The sequence below is a fragment of the Dipodomys merriami genome, unplaced genomic scaffold (assembly GCF_024711535.1).
Source record: "Dipodomys merriami isolate MVZ:Mamm:240054 unplaced genomic scaffold, mDipMer1.0.p SCAF_5, whole genome shotgun sequence".
NCBI lineage: Eukaryota > Metazoa > Chordata > Mammalia > Rodentia > Heteromyidae > Dipodomys > Dipodomys merriami.
In genome coordinates, this window is record NW_027206068.1 from 26,763,481 (window position 1) to 26,787,530 (window position 24,050).

Below are 24,050 nucleotides of genomic sequence, written 5' to 3' on the forward strand. Positions count from 1 at the left end.
GCGTGCGCAGGAGAGACGGGCGCCGAGGGCTGGGCTTCAGGAAAGGGCGGTGCGGCGCTCGAAGCATGGCGTCCAACCTATATTTGGTTCGCCAGCGGATCAGCGGGGTCAGCCAGGTGCGGCCGGGGGAAGAGTCTTCCTTTTCCCTAGACCCGCCCTTGTCCCTCCCCGGCTGCCCTTTCCGACTCCTCCTCAGCGCTCTGCTCAGGGCTCAACCGCCGCCGCCCCGCCCCTTCCCCACCCCGCGGCCTCCGCGTCCGCCTCAGAGCCCGCCCCGTCCCGTCCCGTCTCCTCCCGCCTCGGTCCCCGCCTCCGACTCCAAGCCCGCTCCTTCCCGTCCCGCCTCCGGTTCCGAGCACGCCCCGCCTCGGTCCCCGCCTCCGGCCCCGAGCACGCCCCGTCCGGTCCCCGCCTCCGCCTCCGGCTCCGGCTCGGAGCACGCCCCGCCCCGTCCCCCCCCCTCCAGCTCCGAGCACGCCCCGCCCCGTCCCCCGCCTCCGGCCCCGAGCCCGCTCCGTCCCGTCCCCCGCCTCCGGCCCCGAGCACGCCCGGTCCCGTCCCCCCCCTCCAGCTCCGAGCCCTCCCCGTCCCGTCCCCGCCTCCGGCTCCGAGCCCGCCCCGTCCCGTCGTTCCGCACCCCCCCCTCCAGCTCCGAGCCCGCCCGCCCGGTCGCCGACTCCGTCCGGGCCTCCGAGGCCTCCCGCCCGCCCTACCTGCCCTGCCTCGCCGCTGGGCTGCTCCGGTCGCGGTCGTGCGGGTCCCCCTCCTCCTCCGCCCGCGTCCTGACTCTTCCCTCCTTCCCTCAGAGGATGTCCGCCTTCCAGATCAACCTCAACCCGCTCAAGGAGCCGCTCGGCTTCATCAAGGTCCTCGAGTGGGTGAGTGCAGCCCGCGCGGGCGAGGCCGCCCCCGACGGGCCCGGCGCGGCGGCGAGGCGGGAGCGGGGAGCCGGGCGGAGGCCGCGGCCCGGCGTGGCGAGGAGTCACGAGTCCGGGCGGCTGCGCCTCGCCGGGTCCCGACTGCACGGCCCAAGCGGAGCCGCCCTGCAGCCCGCCGGCCCGTCGGGAGCTCCCCTCCGGGGCGCCTTCGGAAGCGGGAGCCCACATTTCTCCCGGGCCCCACCACCTCCCGCAGAGGAAGAGAAGACTTCCTGCTGTGGTCCAACCGAAACCCGGGGGCCTGCGGAGACCCTCCGGCCAACGCGTGTGTTCCGCGTTGCCGCCTGGAAGCCAGCCTCTGGTGATGGTGGAGAGCCGACGAGCTCTCTGTTCTTTATCGGCTCAGAGTTTAAAAATTGTATGGGTCAGGGAAGCAGGGAAAAGGCCTTTGCACAAAGCGCATATATTCAGCTCGGTTCATTTAACAACAAGCCAAGAATAGACTCGGGGTTTGTTTTAGGTACTGGCAGGCAACATCCTGCGTGGAATGTCAGCTTAGTCCTTTCCTGGAGACATTCAATCATTAACATCAGAGGAGACTTATTAATAAGACTTTAGTAATCTTCAGTCCACTTGGAGTAGTTTGTGAATTCACCAAGCCCTGCATATTTCTTTCAAACTCAATGGCCCGGTACATGTTTTAGTGATTTTCAGGGCTATAGTAATAGGCAGCTGACATCTGTCCAATGTGGAGGCAAGTTGAGTTTATCATCAGCGAAATGTACATGTGGGACTTCTTCACCCTTTGTTGTTGTTGCTTTTTTATTTTTTACATAAAGTTGAAGATTCGTACTTCCATTTTCCCAAAACTTCCATACAACCTCAAATCTTCTGATGAACACTTCACCCGATTTTCTACAAAAATCCTCCAAAGTTTTCTGAAAATGGAAATAGTGCTGATTACGAGCAAATAACTAAAGGTTCCCGAACTTATATACACGGACCCGAGTCCAAGTCTAAATATAAAATAAGTTATTTGCGCTTACAAAAACAAAACTGCAGAAAGGAAATCCCATTATGTAACAAGGCTTATCAAATGTAAAGGTTAAGGAAAAGTCATACCTGCTAGTTTTAGTCTCATTGAAGATAATAATTTGGAATTGCATTTAAACAGAAGCAATTTTTATTGTGCCTCTATTATTTGCCAATTAAAAATACCATAGATACTTTAATATCTTAAAGCACTGGTGATAAGTGGATTTGTTCTGTGTTTTGAAAAATATTTTTAAGCTTCTTAAGAATATTTATATATACAATATTTGGCTTGAACACCTTTTTGTTACTTAGGAGATAATTTTGTGAGAATGATATAGTGAATTTTTTTTTTTTTTTTGCCAGTCTTGGGGCTTGAACTCAGGGCCTGGGCTCTGTCCCTGAGCTTCTTTTGCTTAAGGCTGGCACTCTACCACTTGAGCTACAGTGCCACTTCCAGCTTCTTCTCTGTATGTGGTACTGAGAAATCGAACCCAGGGCTTCATGCATGCTAGGCAAGCACTCTTCCACTAAGTCACATTCTCAACCCAGATATAGTGAGTATTTTATCTGACAAATACTTTAATATGTATTATATCCCAGCACTGTAGGAAACACTGATACAACATAATAAAAGTGTTTTTCCTCCTGAACTTTTTAGATTGAAGGCTATAAAAAGGCCATGTAATAAATTCTATAGTAAAAGTATATGCAGAAAATAGATGCTTTCGGAAGGTGAGATCAGACTAGGGAGAACTTTGAGGTGAGAGAACACTTGAGGTATGATTGGTCACTTAGTGGATGGGGAGTGGCTTTTCAGGGCGAAGGAATCTAAATTTTAGTGGAGTGAAAAGTTGAAGTTGCTGGATAGATAGCTCTGTTTGAGTAGTTGGTTGGAACCAGAACATACTGGGAGAGAGAGAATGGTTTGAGATTGGGGTTTCACATGACTTACCCGTTTGGAATTATTATTGAAAACTTCTATTTGCCAGATAGAATAGTGGGGTGCTAGATGGTGTCCAGTTAAGTCCAGAACCCAAATGAATAATACATTTGCCTTTTAGAAATTTTCATTTTGTCAGCAGTGAAAGTGAAAAGAATGGATTTAGAATTGGAAAGAGATCAGTTGCTTTAGAAATCATCTAAAATTAATTGTAGGGATAAATGGATTTGGAAATTAAAATATGTTTGAAGAGTTATGAAGGACTCTAAGGATGATTACTATATTTCTACTTGGGTTAATAGTGACTTGATTGGGGGGGATTTTCTTGGAAAGTGTAAATAAAGATATATTATGTTGATAGATCAGGTTGGTGGCAATTGAATAGACCTAGTGTTTACAATTCAAGTATGGGCTAGAGCTTCACAGATATCTTGCCAGTAAAAGGAAGAAAGAATGGTTGAGAATAGTGCTCAGTAATGTTAGGTGGAAGTGAAAGGTTAAGTAAAATTAGGACTAAGTGTGTCCTTGATTTTGGTAATCAAGAGTCTGTTGCTGGCTTTTAACAAGAGCAGTTTCTGTGAAATCAGAAGCCAAATTATAGAAGGCTAAATCAATGCCTGGTAAGAAGATAAAGACCATGAGAGTAGATTGCTATTTGACATGAAGATGAGAGAAATTTTGTAATGTTTATGAAGAAGAATGACATGTTCACCTCCAAGCTCTCTTGCTTAAATGGTTTCTCTGGTGATATTGTTGTTATATTTTGGTATAAAGCAAGAATCTTTATTTTCATTTCCCATTTCATTACACAAAATATTAAGACTCGAGTCAAGGCTTAATAATAATAAATTTTACTGCTTCATCAAAGACATTTTTAGGCCAGATGCTGGTGGCTGATATGTATAATCCTAGCTACTCAGGAAGATGAGATCTGAAGGGATTGCCTTTTGAAGTCAGCCCACTCAGAAAAGTCTGAGACTCCCATCTCCATAATAATCAGCAAAAGGTGGGCTGGAAGCCAGGCATCAGTGGCGCATCCCTATACTCCTAGCCCAGGAGTGGAGTATGTACAAACCCACATACATAAAGGCCCGCGTGCACATGGGCTGGAGATGTGGCTCCAGTGGTAGAGTGCCAGCCAAGCAAGCAACTTGAACAGGTTTGAGGCCCTAAATTCAAAACTCTAGTACTTGAAGGGAAAACAAAACAACTAGGTGTTTTTTTTGGTTTGGGTGTTTTTTGTTTTTTTTTTTTTGTTTTTTTTTTTTTTTTTTTTTTTTTTGCAGGGGCGAGACAGGGGAGAGTACTTTAATATAGGATCTCACTAAGTAGCCACACAGTCTGGTCTCTTAACTCATTTTCTATCTCAGTCTCTCAAGTACTAGGATTAGAGCCACATATCATCACCATGCCCAGCTTGCTTGCTTGCTTGTTTGCTTGCTTGCTTTTTTTAAATTTCAAGTGTATAGCAATTAAATACAATTTGGTACTATTGCTAATTCTCACTTTAGTGAGTTTTACCTGTCAATGAGTTTGCTTAATAAATGCAAATGCCAACATATTGGAAAATATAAATAATAACTTGGTATCATTATGAAAACATGCTTGGCCTTTATGAACTCTTGAAGAATTCTCAGTGACTGTTGATTTAATATAAGGTAAACATCATTGGAGACCAGAAACAGAACAGAAAAAAGCCTCACCTGCTTACAGTCTGGATTTTATGATTTACCTGGAGCTGAGTACTTAGAAGAATAGAAAGAAAAGTGCAGCCAACTAACAGCAAAGACTTTGACCAGTCTTCTTGCTGATCTGGATTTATGACAATTGAATATTCTTATGTGTTGGTAGATTGGATAATGGGAAACTAGACTCAGAAGGCCAACTAGAAATGACCATAAAGTTACTACACAGAGAAAGAAGTGGGCAGGGGAGTCAATTTGACCCTACAGACCTCCTAAAACACACAAAGAGGGACTAGGAATGTGGCTTAGTGGGAGAGTACTTGCCTAGCATGCATGAAGCCCTGGGTTCGATTCCTCAGTACTACATAAGCAGAAAAGGCCAGAAGTAGCACTGTGGCTCAAGTGGTAGAGTGCTAGCTTTGAGCCAAAGAAGCTCAGGGACAGTGTCCAAGCCCTGAGTTCAAACTCCAGGACTGGCAAAAAAAAAAACCACACACACACATACACACACACACACACACACACAAAACCTTTACTTAAAGTACATTCCACTGGTTTTCTGTGCTATGACAGGCTTATTTCATGACAGTTAGCTAAACGATCAAGATACTAATTCACTCAAACCCATAAAAGTAAAAGTCTGAAAATGATTTTAAAATATACATAGGTTCATTGGAGATTTGTAGTTCTATACTTAGTCTAAAAGTACTTAGGAATAAAGATGACATAAAGATGTTTTCAGTGTATAATGGCTGTTAGAACAAAACTTTTAGCAGAAACTCCAACAGTTATTGCTTACAACCTACATTTCAGAATTATGAAACTGTACTAAAGATTGTTTAGAATGTCCTATGCTTGTAGTTTATAAATGGTGAGAGAAGATTGAAACAAACACTTTGGGACTGCATTGCTCATTATGTAGTGGGAATGAACTGAAACATCCGTATTAAGTACTGGTCATTTGATTAAATAAAAACAGGCTATACTCATCTAATATACTTTTATATCTGTTTCCAAAGATTTCAGTTATATCATTTTCGTAAACTATTGGGCAAAAAGAAATGTAAGTAGGTGACTTAAATTTAATGCTGAAAACAAATAGCAGTGAAGATCCTGCAAATAGAAAGATGTGAATGATATACATAAATTAGATGAATTTGTGTTTCCCAGTAGAGCCTCAGGAAGATCAGAGTATAGGTATCAACTGTAACTCTGGCTTTAGGACATGAAACTAATTGGGAATAACAGCACTCCTCAGATTTTCTCATCTTGAGCTTCTATCAGTGTAAAAATTTTTGTAGTGTTCCTGCATGCAAGTATAATTTAGATTTACAAATTAATACTATAGTGTATTAAGGCATATTGTATAGTTAAACTAAATTTCATTCATATTTTGAAATCCTGATTTCAATACTTTTCTGGTAACTTCTCATAAGTAGATCTGCTTTTACATTGTAATGAGGCTTACATTTTCCTTTGTACATTAAAGTGTGTATTATCAATCTGTAGTTTCTTTGTAGACATTTTTAGGCCATCAATTCATTTTTTAAAGGTTAGTTTAGTTATAACTACATAATTTATCCCCTAAGCCTTCAGAATTGCCTCACTCACATAAACACTCCTTCCCTGAATGGGATGTCTTACCTTGTATTGACGAATGAGCCTGTTAGACCTTCGCATGGGTTTTAGTGCTATATTAATTGCCTTGAAGCTTTAATTTTATATTTAAATATAAAACTGCATAAATAGACGTTTGAGTATTTTCATCTTATACATAAGCAAATTGAATATTCTTTTCTATATATTAGTCCTGTGGTTACAGATCGCTGCACAAATGAGGAAGTATTGTGGTAAGTCATGCAGTGTGGGTTTGGTGAGCCTAAAGGCATCAGACTTGAGGCTGTCTTGATGAATATGGAACCTTTCAAGCTGAAAAGAAGCTTGCCATTACTCTGCTCCTGCATTTTTCCTAGTTGCTCTGTAGATAGAATTTCATGTCAGTAAGTTTCCGTAATTTTTCATGGGTGGGAAGTAATGGGATATTGAATTTGAGAATAGGCAAGGAAATATAAATCATCATACCAATATTCATTTCAGACTAGGGTACAAACAAATGCTATAGAATGTTCCTTGTAAAGTAAATGGATGAGCAAGATGTTTGGAAGAAAAACAGTAGTAAGCCAGGAGCTAGTGGCTTACACCTGCAATCCTAGCTACTCAAGAGGCTGAGATCTGAGGACCATGGTTCAAAGCCAGCCTGGATGGGAAAGTCTGTGAAACTCATCTCCAATTAAGGACCAAAAATCTGGAAGTGGTGCTGTGGCTTGAAGTGGTAGGGTACTAGTCTTGAGCAAAAAGAGCTCAGGGATAGCACCTAGGCCCCAAGTTCAAGCCCCACAACCAAAAAAAAAAAAAAAAAAAAAAAAGCAGTATTATGAACGGCTTAGTAACATGCCTGGGAAGGGTTTCTACGACGGTAACAAGCAAACTGAGCCAGAACAATAGACCCTTATCAAATCTTGGTATCAGCTCACTTAAAAAAAAAAAAAAAGAATGTGAGTCTGATTTTATACTTTTCCATTTTTACACATTCAAAAGAAATCCAATTTTTTAATGTAAAACATCTCACATTTTAAAAGTAACTGCTGGAGCCAGAGCCAGTGGCTCACACTTGTAATCCTAGCTACTCAGGAAGCTGAGATCTGAGGATTATGGTTCAAAGCCAGCCTTGGCAGGAAAGTTCATGAGACTCTTACCTCCAATTAACAAAAAAGTGGGAAGTGGAGCTGTGGTTCAAACTGGTAGAGTGCTAGCCTTGAACAAAAAAGCTCAAGGGGACAGTCATTGTTCAAGTCCTGAGTTCAAGCCCTAGGACTGGCACACTCACATACGTGAAAAACCCTACTAGAAGCACTATATATCTATAGACCAGGTTTCCCTAATGGCAGCCAGTATATAACTTATAGTTGATCAAAATGAAGTAAGTTAGAGTTACTAGAAATGAATGGTTTTCCTGAATTACACAGGTATTTTACTCATTATTTGCTGTGTGTCAGGCATTCTGCTAAGTAGGTTTTTAAAATCTCAAGTGAAACCAGCTGTAAAGATGTGACAGCCCAGCAGTAGAGGCAATAGTATTTAAAAAAAAAAAAAAAGCACTCAATAACATAGTACAGTATTCCCTTTATTCATTGATTTTTGTATTGCAAATTAGTTGTTTGCTTTTGTGTATCTGTGTGCATGCCAATAGTATGAACTTAGAGCCTGGACACTGTCCTTTAGCTTTTTGTCCAAAGCTGGCTGGCACTCTACCCCTTGAACCAGAGCTCTACTTCTGGCATTTTGCTAGTTAATTGAAGATAAGAGTCTCACAAACTTTCTAGCCCTTGCTGGCTTCAAACCGCAATCCTTAGGTCTCAGCCTCCTGAAAAGGTGAAATTACACAAAAAAAAAATGCCTATAGTAGATTTATATGTAAGAGCTAACGTCCACAGCAGCCCAGGAAAAAATATGGGATTAAATGAGCGCGTCAAAGATGTTTTTATTTCAAAATGGGAGATTCCTAGCAGAAGGTAGAACATATCTAATATATAAATATTATTGTTTTAGAAATATTAAGTAGTACAGGGTGACCGAATGATGCACTATCTGGCAGGGAATATAGTGCAGGGAAATCTAGAGAGAGAAAGTTGAGGATAGCTCATTTATGACAAGTTTAAGTTTGAGGTTGTTTTTATCTTAATATAGGCCTAGAAAACCATTCAGGAAATCCATTTAAGCCAGGGTTCCATGGCCAAACTTTTATTTCAGATCAATGTGACATCATTCTAAGGTAGCCCTGCCAAAAAAAAAAACAAAACAAAAAACTAAAACTTTGTGTATATTTTATACTTACAACACATCACACTTAGATGGGTTGAACATTTAAAATATTGTTCCCACAACTAGCTGGTGCCTGTGTTATTGGACACTGAAGCGTTAGTGTCCATGCCAAAAAAGAGTGATGATTAGAATGAGATTGGAAATGAGAGGAAGTTTGTTGGGTTAGACCTCATGAAAACAATGATGGCTTCAGTAAAAGTAATTTCATAAGTGATATAAATAAACAGCTTTTAAAAGCTGGCTTCAGGACAGGGTTTGGAGTTAGAGGCTACTCTGGGCTACATGAGAAGTTCAAGGCTTTGAGCTACAGAGTAAGACACTAAACAAAAATGAAAAAGTTTCATGCTCTGTAAGTTAAGTATTGGGTTTCTGCAGTTCATCTATATTGACATAAGTAGTTATAGTTCCTGTCCCTTTATTTGCTATGTAACTTCACTTTGTAAGAATATACTATTGTATTTTTCTTTTCCTGTTGCTTTTCTCCTCCATATTTTGACATAGTGTCATTGTGAACATTGACATAGTGTCATTGTGAACATCCATGTACATGTCTTAAGTACACATTACGCGTTTATTGCCAATATTTTCACCTAATTTGTAACTTGTTTTACATTTTAAAACTTTTGATTTTAATTTTTTTCTGTAGTTGAAATTAACCATCTCCTATAGTAAGTGCTTCTTTAAAAAATTGTAAGAAATTATTCCCTCATAGATTTTTTAAAAATACTTTTTAAGGACCACAAACGGTGGTGTATATCCCACTTACTTGGGAGGAGGAGATCTGAGAGAATTGAAGGTTGAGGCTAGCCCAGGCAAAAATTTAGTGAGACCCCCCCCCCACTTCAACCAGTAAGCTATGTGACTATAATCTTAGATATACAAGATGCATAATGATAGGAGGGCTCCAATCCAAAGCTGTCCTGGGAAAAAATGTGAGCTCTTATTTGAAAAATAACTAGAAGCAGGAAAGGGCCATGGACATGGCTCAAGTAGTAGCCTACTTGTCTAGCAGGTGTGAGACGTAGTTCAAACTTTGATACTGTCCTCCCTCCTCCCAACAAAAAGACTTTTTACCCTTAAGTTTGCAGCTCATTTGGACCATTTATTAATTAATTAGTCCTTGAATTATGTAATCAATAATAACTAATCAATTGCCTAAATGAGCTGATAACTTGGCACCTTAAAACAACACTTACTATCTAACAGTTTCTGTGGCATAGGAATCTGGAAGCAGAATAGCTGGGTGGTTTGGGTTCAGGTTCTCTTGAGGTTGTAGTCTGGTGGCCAGAGTTGTAGTCATCTTAAGGATTTCATGTAACCTCAGAGGTTCCACTTGCCAGCTTAGTCATGTTGAGCAGATGGCACATAAGTCTCTAAAAGTTACCTGGGTATCCTTGCATCATGGCAGCTGGCATGGGACTGTACAACTTTATGAAATAGAATCTAACAGTTTATGGGTAACTTGGGTTCAATAAAAATAACCTCTTTGATTTGGATATTAATAGATGAAGCTTAATATTTCATATTCATGTTTAGTGGATACGTTGAAGTATGAATAAATATTATGGAACTTGGCCTATTGATTTCTCTTTTACTTGGAGGAAAATCAAAGTCATTTTTGGTGAGGACTGAAAATAAACTTATTTTTTTCTGTATTTTTATATCTTTAATGCAAATAAATGTAGCTCTGTCCACATTTAGTTTATGATTAACAGTTTGTGCATTGTTAATGAATCAACTTTTAATAATGACCCTTGTTGATGGATGACAATGTTGTCAGATACCTTGTATTCATATACTGTTTTGTAGAATGGGAACTTCTTTGTACAACTACTTAAAGATAATAATTTTTAAAATGTTAAAAAAAATAACAACCCTAGCTTTGAATGGAATAATGATTCCTCTCTCTCTTTCTCTCTTTCTATGTAGATTGCTTCCATCTTTGCTTTTGCTACCTGTGGAGGTTTTAAGGGCAAAACAGAAATCCAAGTGTCTTGTTCTACTCTTCCTAGCAATAAAACTAACATTACAGCTGCTTTTGGTTATCCATTCAGGTGAGTTACTGCTTTTTAATAATTTAGCAGCTTTTTTTTCTTTCATATTGAGTTAACATTTTTCCATATTGAGTTGGCTTGCTGGTTCACTAATTTGTAATTCTTGCACTCTATAGACTGAGGCAAGAGTTTTTAAGAGTTCCAGGCTAACCTATTTTTTAAAGATTACCAACCATTTTTGTTGGGAGGGGGATAGAAAATATTAGATTTCAATGCAGACTTTTATTTGGCTCATAATTTCACATCAGTCATTTAAGCAGAAAATGATAACATTGGGACGTTGTGGTAGATAGAGGAAGTTGTGGCAGACAAGAAGGGGAGATAGTGATGACCAGGTATAACCTTCAAAGGCACATCTCGATTGACCTACTTCTTAGACTAGGCTCTACTTCCTGAGGTTTCCAAAATAGTACCACTATAACAAGAGATCAAGCATTCAACACAAGAGCCTCTGGGGAACATACATTTGAACCATAACAAAGTAAGCATTTAGAAACTTTCATAGCCATACATTTTCTTGACATTTTTATTCTGTCATCCCACATTGGATTGGAAATGCTCTATCACCTTAAAGTGGGAAGTTATAAGCAGAGAAGCAAACACAATTTATGGAATTTTATCATATTTCTGCCATTACTGAGTAATAAATTCTTTATATAGCTTTATGGCATGTATTTATATAAAATGAAGAATCCTATATCCCTAGCATAAAACTGTACTTTCTACACTGAAACAAAAAGTCAACATTTAAGGCTTACTAACTTCTCTGAGATTTAATTTCCTGTCCAGCAAATTGGAAATATCACTATATAAGAATTTTGTGATTAAATATAATCTTAGAGATGTATCAAAGCCAGGCACAGTGGCTCACACCTATTAGCTACTCCAGAGGCTGACATCTGAGGATATTGGTTTGAAGCTAACCCCAGGAGGAATATCTGTGAGACTTTTTTTGGGGGGGTCCGGTTGTGGGGCTTGAACTCTGTGCCTGGGCGCTGTCCCTCAGCTCTTCAGCTCAAGGCTAGCGCTCTACCACTTGAGCCACAGCGCCACTTCTGGCTATTTTCTTTTTGCTTATGTGGTGCTGAGGAATCGAACCCAGGGTCTCAGGCTTGCAAGGCAAGCACTCTACCACTGAGCCACCTTCCCAGCCCTCTGTGAGACTCTTATCTGCAGTTAGCCACCCAAAATCCTGGAGTGGACTGTGGCTCAGATAGTACAGCACTACTAGCCTTGAGCAAAAGCCCAGGCCCTGAGTTCAAGCCCAGTACAGGCACACATTTGCACATACACAGACAGAGAAAGATGGTTATCATATGCTTTTTCCCATCTCCTATCCTTTCTGTTACAGTTCCTGTGTAACATTTTATAAATGGGAACAATTTAAAGCAATGTAAATTTTCAGTTAGCAACTAATTAACCTAGGATTAAAATATTAGTCATTGTAATTGGCTCTCTTAGACCTAGTTACATAGATTCTTAAAATGTAATATGTTCAGATTGTAAAATATTTGTTGCAGTCTGTCCTAATCTGGTGGGGTTTTTATTTCAGGGAAATAGTGTCCAGTCATTTGGTTTATGGTAGATTGAATATAGATGAATTTCAATCTACCATAAACCAGTTACCAAATATAATTTATGTACATGTACATAATTTATGTATATTATGAACATTTTAGTTTAATTAAATACTTAAACTCCCTTCTTTAGAGGAGAAAGTTTCTAATTTAAAATTTTCTCTGTTTTAGAGGAGAATGCTTTAATGTATCTAGGGAGTTTCTTTTTTTAATATCATTTCAGTATTCTGTTTAAGTATTTCTATTTTGGCTAGGGAGGGTCTAATAATTCATATACTTATTTGAATCTTTTTTTGATAGGTTGAATCAAGCATCGTTTCAATCACCTCCAAATGTAAATGTGTGTAATATAGATTGGAAAAGTCATGTTCTCATAGGCGATTACTCTTCTTCTGCACAATTCTTTGTTACATTTGCAGTCTTTGTGTTTTTATACTGCATTGCTGCCCTTCTGCTTTATATTGGTTACACGAACATATACCGGGATAGTCGTAAACTCCCAATGATTGTAAGTAATCACCTTTTTGATTTCTTTTTATACAAAAATGATTTGCATATGGTTAAAGCAAAGTTATATTTGAAGTTGAATATGTTTTATTCCTGGAGTTGATTTTTTTTGGAGGGTGCTATCCCTTAGCTTTTCTCGTTCAAGGTTGGTGCTGTATTATCTGAATTACACCTCCATTTCTGGGTTTTTGCTGTTTAGTTGGAGATAAGCATCTCTACTTGTGATTTTCAGATCTCAGCCTCTCAAGTAGCTAGAATTACAGGCATGAGCCACAGACTCTAGGTGTCAAAATTCTTGGCATGTCAGGTCAACATATTTTGGCATTTTTGTGTTTGCAATGCAGTTGAACTATCTCTCATTATTAAATTCAACTCAATTCCTTTAGCCTATTTTGTATTCCACATAAGTTTGTTTTCAGTGTAGAAAAACTCAAAGATGTGAGAGTGCTTATTAGGTTGCCAGTAGCAGAAAAATAAAGTAGAAAATAATACCTTTAACTTGCAGAATTACAGGTCATACCAATGCTTCTACTTTTTACATTTTTTTTTCTCTTTTCCTAAAACCCTTTTTATACCTCTGTAATATCTTATTGAGCTTAGTTGTCTGTATCAGAGATCAGCAGATCACCTACAGGTCAAATCTGACTCACTGTCTACATGTTTGGAATACCTTTGTACCTGAACCCTTTATGTATCATGTATAACTGCTTTCATGCTAAACTCCTTAATTCATATCTGAATTATTGCATTCATTATATATTCACTATTAATGATACCCATATGCTAATTTTGAATCTTTGACATTTCAAGTAAGGATTTGGAGTCCTTCCTGTTGCCCTTCTTAGAGCTACTGAACTAGATGTAAAATAAGCTCTGAGATCTAGGGAATAGACTCTGCTCTGGATTATCAGTGACAAATCCAGAGGTAAGCTCTACTATAAAAGTAAAACTTCAAAGTCAATATCAGTGCTATTAACTTGAAAGGAAGACAGGCATTGAGATAAGAGGCATTTATAGTTATGAGAAAACCCTGATATTTGTTAATAACTTACAGATTTTTAAAAAAGGCCATTAAATTCTTAGCTAACAGGTTTTATTTACTTATTTTATGCTGCCTGGATCACAGAATACATATGGTAAGTAACAAATAAAGTAACTTTTATACTGCAGAGTGTTTCTTATGCTTGTAAAAACATAAAGACATTTTCATAAAGTATTTCTTGGCTATTAAGGAGCTGTCAGAAAAGATGGACATCAACCACTTAATTTGCAGTGCTATTCAACAGGAGTAAATTAGGTCTACATTTAGATTTCCAAGTTTTATCTTAAGGGACTTGATTGATCATATAATTATGTTTTGTTTTGTTTTTAAATCTTTATAATTAGAAGATATTTTCTGTATTACCTCTTCTCCCTCTCCCCCAGATCACTTTTTATTAAATCCAGAAGTATATTCAGACATTTTATAGAGGAATTTTCTAGATGTCTGATAGCAGTATACAGTGATATAGTTCTTTAGTTTTGGAAATCAAAAGTAATTTTGATTACATAAATGGAGGAAGGAACAAATACAGTCTATGTAACTCAATGTACATTATATAAAAATTCAGCTACATAACTTGAGGGTAGGTACTGGAAGAAAGCTAAGGGAAGAACAATGGAAAGGGTGACATTGATCAAGATGCATTGTACTTTCAACCTGACCTAGGGAATTGCAACCTCTTTGTATAACTAGTTAATTAATAAAAAGTAATTTGTATCTTAGTGATGAGTTAGTGACCATAGAGATACTTATTCTATAATTTTTGTTGTTGTTGATGTGACATATAATGAGGACTTACCTGTAAATGTCTAGCTTCTAAATTAAATTTTGAATTCTACTTTTAATTTTTAGTTAGCTTATATTAGGTGAAATTTCACTGTTACATTTCCATATATTTACAATGTATTCCAGGCAATCTTACTCCCTCTACCACTCTTTCTTCTCTTCCCAAAATAATTTCAATAGGATTCATTGTTCTGTTTTCATCATTACAAATAATCTTGTTAAAGTCTCCTTTTAATTTAACCTTAAATACAATTGGTTTTTCAAGATACTTAAATATTAAATATAGGGGCTGGGAAGGTGGCTCAGTGGTAGAGCGCTTGCCTTGCATGCCTGAGGCCCTGGGTTCGATTCCTCAGCACCACATAAGCAAAAAGAAAAAAGCCGGAAGTGGCGTTATAGCTCAAGTTGTAGAGCACTAGCCTTGAGCTGAAGAGCTGAGGGTTAGCGCTCAGGCCCAGAGTTCAGGCCCCACGACCGGACCCCAAAAAAAAAAAATTAAATATAACCAGGTACAACATTAATTTTTAGGTACTGTTTATTTAACAAGATTATACTCTTAAAGTATTATTTTCAATTCTGTACTAAGGTATTCCTAGGAATGCTTCTATTATGACATTTTAAATCTACATATAATATTACTTTCCTCTTCTCTGAGATCTACATTTTTTAAGAAGACCAGTAGTAGTGGAGAGCTCAAAGGCAAAATGAATATTGTTCTATGTTTGTACAATTAGAACTTGGTTTTAGTCTTTTCTAATAACAGTGTTTATTCAGTGTTGTCTTGGCCAAATGGGAAAGCTATATAGCATAGCTTCTGTTACCTAAATAGGGCTGGGAAGTTGGCTCAGTGGTAGAGTGCTTTCCTTGTCTGCATGAAGCCTTGGGTTCGATTCCTTAGCACCACATAAGCAGAAAAGAGCCAGAAATGGTGCTATGGCTCAAGTGGCAGGGCGCTAGCTTTGAGCTGAAGAGCTAAGGGATAGCACCCAGGCTCAGAGTTCAGGCCCCACGACCATTTAAAAAAAAAAAAAAGATTATTCTAAATAACTAAAAGATAGCTAGCTAAATAATTAAAATTGTGTTTATTTTTTAAAATGTACATTTTGGAAGTAAGTCCTTAAGATTTTTGTTTGTTTGTTTTTGGTGTGGGCTGGGTAACTTGAGTTTAGACTCAATTCTTACTAGGATGATGAGCTACCACTTGAGCCGCACCTCTGACATTGTTTTTGCTGGTTATTTGTTAGTAAAGAGTATTTTCAAACTTTTTTCTGCCCTCTCCTCAAACATCCCAAGTAGCTAGAAATATAGGAATGAGCCCTCCCCCCAGTACCCTGACCCTAAAACCCATTTCTGAGCTTGTAGAAATGTTTGCTGCTGATGTGTAAAAGCTCATAGCCTTGAATATTTCATATGCTTAGAGTAGTGTCAAATCTATAAATTTTCACTTTGATTATTAATTTACAGGAAGACCAAGATTAAAAAGAGACTTAAACTTTATGTAAATTTATACTTAAAAGTATTATTTAAATCTTCGTAACCATTATAACATTCTATAGTTCCCCAGCAGAGCAGATTAAGTAAAGAGAAAAATTTTTCTCCCCTTTTTTGTCTTGTTTGTGCAGTGAGCAACTATCCAGAATATTAAAACCTTCAATTATATTGTTGGAAAGAATAAACAGCAATAGATTCATTAGAAAGTTACTAGAGACAAAGCATCTTAAGAGAGATTATTTTGTCCTTTTAATTATTATGAATATTTTTAAAATTTCATAGTCATTAGTCAGTGGCTCCCACTTGTAATCCTAGATACTGAGGAGGCTAAAATCCAGAGGATTGTGATTCAAAGCCAACCTAGACAGAAAAGTCAATCTCCAACATACCGAGAGAAAAAAAGGCCAAGCTGGAAGTGTGGCTCAATAATGAGCAAGCATAATGTCCTAAATTCAAATTCCAGTAGTAGCAACCAAAAAAAAAGATCTAGTTCTTTTTTTTCCCATTTCATTATCCATTTCATGGAGAATTAGATTTGACTCAAATTAGAACTTAAATTAGAACAGTATGAGGAAGCAGGAGAAGGATAAGGGAGTTGAGGGAACATGCAAGAGATTATAACTTAGAATATATATATTTTTTTTTATTTTGGGTCCGGTCATGGGCCTGAACTCTGAGTCTGGGTGCTGCCCCTCAGCTCTTCAGCTCAAAGCTAGCGCTCTACCACTTGAGCCACAACACCACTTCTGGCTTGTTTTTTTGCTTATGGGTGCTGAGGAATCACACCCAGGGCCTCAAGCATGCAAGGCAAGCGCTCTACCACTGAGCCACCTTCCCAGCACTTAGAATATAATTAAGAGAAATGAAGCCCTGAGTGAAACAGTAAAAAACGTGATATGGTCAAATTGTAGATATTTGGAAAGGATGTGTAAAAGGACTTTTGGGATTGAGATTGGGATGATTAAAAGAGATTATGAGGAATATAGTTACAGTTATGGCAAGGTGTAAGATATGACACTCAGAGTACATGGCTGAGGCAAGATTATGGTGACAGCTATGTTAAACCTTGGTTTCTACTATAAAAATACTTAGACAAGTCTTGTTGATGGTTCTATCTCAGGCATGGTGCTAGTATCTTTAAGTGCCCTTGTTTACTATAAAGAGTTTAAAATAAACTCTATCATGGACATTTCTCACTACCATAAAATTAAATGTAATTGAGTTTTTTTATCATTGATTTGTAATTTAGTAGATGGATCGTTGATTGATACCTTCTTTTACTCTAGGACTTCATTGTTACTCTTATTGCCACGTTTTTGTGGTTGGTAAGCTCTTCGGCCTGGGCTAAAGCTCTTACAGATATTAAAGTAGCAACTGGACCCAGTATTGTTCAGGAACTTGTACCTTGTAGTCACACAGATGTGAAGTGTTTTTTCGGCTCTGTGACTTCTATGGGATCCCTAAATGTGTCTGTGGTATGTATACATTATTTATATAATTTTTTATGGTAAATGGGGTACATTTATTTCAAAGTGAAAGGAAAACTATGGGAAAAAAGTAGCAGAATTTCTGCATGGAGATAGGGACACAAAGATTTTATATATATAAATATTTAATATATATTGTATATGTAATATGTATTTATTGTATATTTGTTTTATTATAAAACTTTTAATTTTGTATAAGAAAAACTTTACTAGTAATTTAAGAAAGCAGTGGCTTTCATTAATTCTTGGATATCTGTATTGGTTTTTATTTATAGTAAACTGTCAGTCCTAGTTTTAACAGTGAAGGAAAGTTTCTTGAAATTATTACCTGTGAAAAGGTTTGAGCAGATCTTAATTGAATCTTATGTCTCATTAAAATCCACAAGGTAGGCTAATTACCTGGAATACACTAAAAATTGTTGCTAACTTCTGTTGAAATTACCTGGTAGCCGGGCTGGGAAGGTGGCTCAGTGGTAGAGCGCTTGCCTTGCATGCCTGAGGCCCTGGGTTCGATTCCTCAGCACCACATAAGCAAAAAGAAAAAAGCCGGAAGTGGCGCTGTGGCTCAAGTGGTAGAGCGCTAGCCTTGAGCTGAAGAGCTGAGGGACAGCGCCCAGGCCCAGAGTTCAGGCCCCACAACCGGACCCCAAAAAAAAAAAAAAAAAAAAAAAAAGAAATTACCTGGTAGCCATTGTAGTCATCCAGGCATCCTAAAAGGAATGTGGAAGATAGTATTAATTAACTTCTTTATACATAAAAATTGTGGTCCTTATATTAATTCCCCTAATGGGTAAATGGCAAGACAAGATTTGAACTAGATTTGACTTTAGAGCCTGGCCTGTAAGTCTCACTTAATAATATGTGCAAATCTACCCTTATGGTTTCTTAAATCTACAATTTAGGTGCATATAAAGTATTAAATATTTGTTTTTTAACCAAATTGTAGATGTTTATTATTTAATACATTAGTATACTTAATATGTTATTTTATTTAGGAAGACTTAATTTTTTGTTGGTTGGTTGTAAAGTTATGGATTGAGCAGGAGGGATTGCAAGAGGGGAGAAAGGAAATAGAAAAGATGCATAAGGGTGATTAATAACCTTTCTGAATGGCAGAAAGATGAAAGCCCTGAAAGAAGGAAGCTTGACTCCCTTCTGTTCCACTTCACTCTGAAGTAACAAATCTACAAAGGATAAAAGCAGGTTTCAGGTCTCTCAAATTTAATCCTATCTTTTTGTTAATGAGCATGGGAAAATAAAAAATCAGGTATTTTTCTATATGTTACTGATGTGTAGGGTTTAGCTTTATTTAGAGGAAATTGTTATCCAAATTTTATACATTGGAAATAGCCTTTGAAAAAATTCTTTGTATGTGGTATTAAAATGAAGTAATGAGGTACTGCTTGAAAAAGTTTAATATTACAGGAAAACTGCAAACTGCTAAGTAAATATTAGATTTTCATACATACTTTTCTCTCATAGATCTTTGGCTTTCTGAATATGATCCTTTGGGGAGGAAATGCTTGGTTTGTGTACAAGGAGACCAGCCTACATAGTCCATCAAATCCTTCGGTCTCCCACACAGGAAGTATGTCACCTCCAGCTGGAATGTAATTAAAGGGAGAGCTACACTGTGGGAAATATGTGTCTATACTAAAACCTGTTGCCAACATCTTGAGTAGCATTGTTTCTTCCTAATAAAAGTAATGGCTTTTTCAATAAATTGGTGGGTTTTAAATTTTGCTGCTTTTTATATGAAACTAGTGCCTTTGAAATTTAAGATGTAAATTGATTCTTACATGTAAATTTGAAAGTCCAGGGGCCTCTTATGAGATGATTCACATTTTTAAATGAATAACTTTTTCATTGTTGTTTGTTTTCCAAAGTACTTACACCTTAAGCCTTAACTAATAGCTTCACTCAGAAAACAGTTACATTCTCATTTCATAATAGGAAGAAAATATTTGGAATATTATATACACTACTGTAAGTTTGTACAGACCATATACCTAAGACCTGTCTTTGTTTAAGAAAATCTTGATTGCATAAATCATTTAGAAAAAAATTAGTTCAAACTTTATGTCTGAGCATTGTTCATGTTATACAGTTTTTTAATTGCAAAGACAAGGTGTAACTTTTATTTCTATTTTTCTAAATGACCTGCTGTACTTGATGGGAGTACTAAAAACCCTGTTAGGAGCAGGGACTTCAAATTTCATTTAGCACTTCTGTTACTTGAGATTCACACTTGCATTATGCTGGGGGTTTCCTAGGCTTACTGTGTAAATAAAAAGAACATCGCTCAGCTAGGTGTTTTTCCATGTGAGCATTCTCTTGTTTTCTATCTTTTGTTATGCCATCTCACTTTTTTTTTCTTTTTTGCAGACCCTTTTTAGGGGGCTAAGGAAAATTAAGATTACCTTTTTACTTTTGAAACATTAAAATTTAAGGTCAATGAAGTTGCTACTTGCGTTTAGCATTGATATTATGAAAATAAATGCAATTTGGATTTTATGTTTATTGATATTATTTGTTACTTCACAAATGGATGATTAAGGAATTATGCATCATAAAGGCACCTAAGTGAGTTTTACTTATGTACTGTCTTTACTCACATTTGGGTATATTCTGAATGCAGTGCTTATTCATTATTTTGCTTCATGATCTTTCTGTTATACAGGGATCCAAACTTCCTATTCTTACAAGATGATTGTTTATATGTGAAGCACATCTTGCGATTGCCTTATTTTTGTTGCAAAAATGTCAGTATGAGAATGTATATGTTTTACACAACAAATAATAAACAAGTTGAAAGAAAGAATGCACACTGATTGATATATTACAAATATATATATATATATATATATATATATATCTTTAAGCCATGAGCAATGCAAAATGGAACTGACTTTTAAAGCAGGAAACAGAATTACAAAAATGTTTTTTTAAGAGTTTGACAAGGAAAAGAACAAGACAAAAGTGCTTTGAACACTGGTTCTGCTTTTCCTTCCTGCCTGCCTGCCTTTTATTTAGATGCTGACCTTGGCCTTGAACTCAGTGCCTAACACTGTCCCTGAGCTTTTGTACTCTATTACTTTAGCCACAGCTCTATTTATGGCTTTTTAAAAAATTATATTTGGTGGTTAACTTGATAAGAGTCACAGGACTTTCCTGCCCTTGCCTGGCTTTGAACTGAGATCCTCAGATCTCAGCTAGGATTACAGGCATGAACCACCAGTGTGTGGCTCATTTTATTCTTAATTAGTGCATATTAATTGCACAATGTGAGGGTTTCCCTGTGATAATTCCAATATATAATATATTTTGATCATAGTCACCGCTTTTATAACTTCGTTATCTTCCTCCTACACCTCTGTGTACGCAGACAGGCAAGCGCATGTGCAAGTTTTCAGGTTAATTCGGGACCTACGCCCTGTCCCTGAGTTGCTTTTGCTCAGGGCTAGCGCTCTATCACTTGGGCCACAGCTTCCAGCTCTTTTAGTAGTTTATTGGAGATAAGTCTTGTGGACTTACCTGCCTGGGCTGGCTTCAAATCACAATCCTCAGATCTCAACTAGCTAGAGTTACAGACATGAGTCCTGACCTCCTCCTACACCCTTTAAAAAAAAAATCTTACAGTTTTAAAAAATATTTCAGTATGACCTTTTCATATATGCATACATATACTTTGATCATATTCCCTATTTCCCTCACTTTTTACCCTCCCACCTGCTGGGTCCCTTCCCAAACAGACCTTTTATGTTCATGTCCTTATTTTTTCTTTAGATCTAGCTTCCCCTGTGAAACAAAACCTGTGCTATTGGTCTTTCTTAGTCTTAATCTGGCTTTTTTCACATCACTTGATCTCCAGTTCCACTTATTTACTTGAAATGACTATTTCATTCTCCTTTATGACTTATAATAATGTATGTGATGCCACATTTTCTTTATCCATTCATCAATTGTAGTGCACCAAGCCTGATTCAATAGCTTGACTTGTGAATGAATACTGCTTCAATAAACATGAATGTGGAAGTATCCCTGTGCTGACATCTCTGCTGACTTTGATTCCTCTGGGTATTCAGTCCCAAGAGAGATATAACAGGGTCATGTGGTAGCTGTACTTGTAGTTTTTTGAGTAGCCAATTTCTATAGTGGCTGGCCTTTAAACTGGGTAATTCCTTCCACACACATCCTCTCCAGCCATTTTGAGTAGGAGAGGTGTTTTGATTTGTATTTCCCTTTATGGCTAAGGAATGTTGGACACATCATTCTGGCTTATTGGTCATTTATAATTATTCTTTTAGAAATATTCATTTGCCCACTTGCTAATTGGATATTTTAGTTGTTGGGGTGTTTAAAATTTTTTCTGAGCTCTTTACATATTCTGGATATTTAATCCCTTCTCAAATGAATAGCTGTCGGCTGTTTCCCTCTTTTTTTTTTTTTTTAGCTGGGGTTTGAATTCAGGGCCTTATGCCTGGTATTGCTGGATAGGTGTTCTACTACTTGAGGCCTGCCCCAGCACTTTTTGCTTTGATTTTGTCAGTCTTGTAGTTTTGCCTAGCGATAGCCCCAAACCCAAGATCCTCTTACCTCTGCTAAGATAGTATCATGTGAATTCTTGCCCCAGCTAGCCTTCTTCTCCTGCATAGATGGAAATGTAGACTTAGACCACTAAACTCTGCTGTAGGCCCTTTGCTTGGTAAACTTTTTCCAAAGCTTTTTAATGTGATGCAGTCCCATTTGTCTCCTCCCCCCGCCCCCGACACCCCCTCCCCAGTGCTAGGGTTTAAACTCAGATCCTTGCTCACCTTGCTTAGTCTGCTGGCACTCATCACTTGAGCCACTCCTCCAGTTAGACTTTTCTGTGGGGAGGTGATGGCTATTTTGAAGTCTTTCAGACTCATCAGCGTGGGCTGGCTACTTGGACCCAACTTCATTTGTCAGTCTTTGCTTTTAATTCCTGAATTTTTGGAGTCCAATTCAGAAAGTCTGTACCTTGAAGTATTTTTCAGTGGTAGTTTTAAGTCTTACATTAGGTCTGAGATCCATTTTGAACTGATTTTTGTACAGGGTGATAGAGATCTACTTTCAGTTTTTAAAAGGTGATGTTCAGTTACCCTACACCTCATTGAAGAGGCTATCGTATCTCCAACATTTTCGGCATTTTGTCAAGAGTCAGGTAGTTAATAGCTAAGAGCCTAGTTCTGAATCCTTACACTAATTCATTGGTATAACATACCTGCTTTTTTTTAAAAATAAAATATGCTAAGGTTTAGACTCAGCCTCACAATTGTTTGGTTTTGCTTGCTTAGCTCGTGCTCCATCACTGGAGCCATGCCTCTAGGCTGGTTTTTTAGAGATGGAGTCTCAAGGACTTTTTGGGGGGAGAGGTATACAGGACCTGGGGCTTGAACTCAGGGCCTGAGGGGTTGTTTCCAGCTAGTTGGTGGTCAACTGGAGAAAAGAGTCTCATGGATCTTCCTGCCCAGGCTGCTTCAAACTGTGATCCTCAGATCTCAGCTTCCTCAGAATCTAGGGTTATAGGTGTGAGCCACTGGCACCTGGCCCAACATGATTTTTTTGTGGCAGTACCATTTCTGGTTTTGTTTAAAAATTTTTTTTTTTATTTTACCATGGCTATGTTGTATAATAGGCAGTTTTGTACTCAGTTTAAACTATGTTTAAACTCAGTTTAGACTGTGTTTTCTTTTTTTACTTGTGTATGTGTGTGTGTGAGGGGGGTTATGTGTGGGGGTTATAACCACCCACATACCCACACATGCCTTTCCTGGGGCTTGAACTCAGGGCATGGATACTCTGTACCTGAGTTATTTTTGCTAAAGGCTAGGGCTTTTCCACTTGAGCCACTTCTGGTTTTTTGGTGGTTATTTGGAGTTAAGTCTCATGGATTTTACTGCCTGGGCTGGCTCCAAACTACAATCCTAAGATCTGACTCCTGAGTGGCCAAGATTACAGGCATGAGCCACCATTGCCCAGCTCTACAGTTTCTTAATATACCTTTTCTTGTAGACTGTCCAGTTAGTAGTAAAGATTCCTGTTTAAGAGTATATGCTGTGAGCCAGTGCCAGTGACATACATGTAATCAATCCTAGCTACTCAGGAGATGAGATGATCTCAGTTCAAAGCCAGGCTGGGCAGGAAAGTCCATGAGACTCATCTCCAATAAACTACTCAGAAAAGGCTGGACATAACGCTGTGGCTCAAGCAATAGAGTGCTAGCCTTGAGCAAGGGAAGCTCAAAGAAAGCACCTAGGCCCAGAGTTCAAGCCCTATGACCGGGGGAAAAATAGTATATGCTGTGGCCAGTGGCTCACACCTATAATCCTAGCTACTCAGGAGGCTGAGATCTGAGGATTGAGGTTCAAAGTCAGACCACACAGGAAAGTCCATGAGACTCTTACCTCCAGTTAACCAGCAAAAAGTAGAACTGGCTGGAGTGATAGATTGTCAGCTTTGAGTGAAAAAACTAAGGGACAGTACCAAGCCCTGAGTTCAAGCTTCAGTGCTGACACATGTACACACACAAAAGGATAGGCTGTGCAGCCTACCTGCCTGTACTTACACCATTTACTAGCTAGGTAACTTGAGGCACATCACCCTCTGTATATCTCCATTTGCTTATCTGTAACACTCAAAATAAAAGTACTGATCTCAGGGTA

At 38.4% G+C, this 24,050-nt stretch overlaps 1 protein-coding gene across 1 annotated transcript; it reads left to right on the top strand.

Moving 5' to 3' along the window:
- The first annotated feature begins 11 nt into the window (after window positions 1-11).
- Sypl1 (synaptophysin like 1) lies at window positions 12-19,102 on the top strand. Its single transcript, XM_069996252.1, has 6 exons — window positions 12-116; window positions 807-878; window positions 10,350-10,474; window positions 12,352-12,559; window positions 17,164-17,352; window positions 18,847-19,102. Exons 1-6 carry the CDS (start codon window positions 66-68, stop codon window positions 18,976-18,978), a joined length of 777 nt encoding a protein of 258 aa, XP_069852353.1. The 5' UTR covers window positions 12-65; the 3' UTR covers window positions 18,979-19,102.
- Window positions 19,103-24,050: the final 4,948 nt, after the last annotated feature.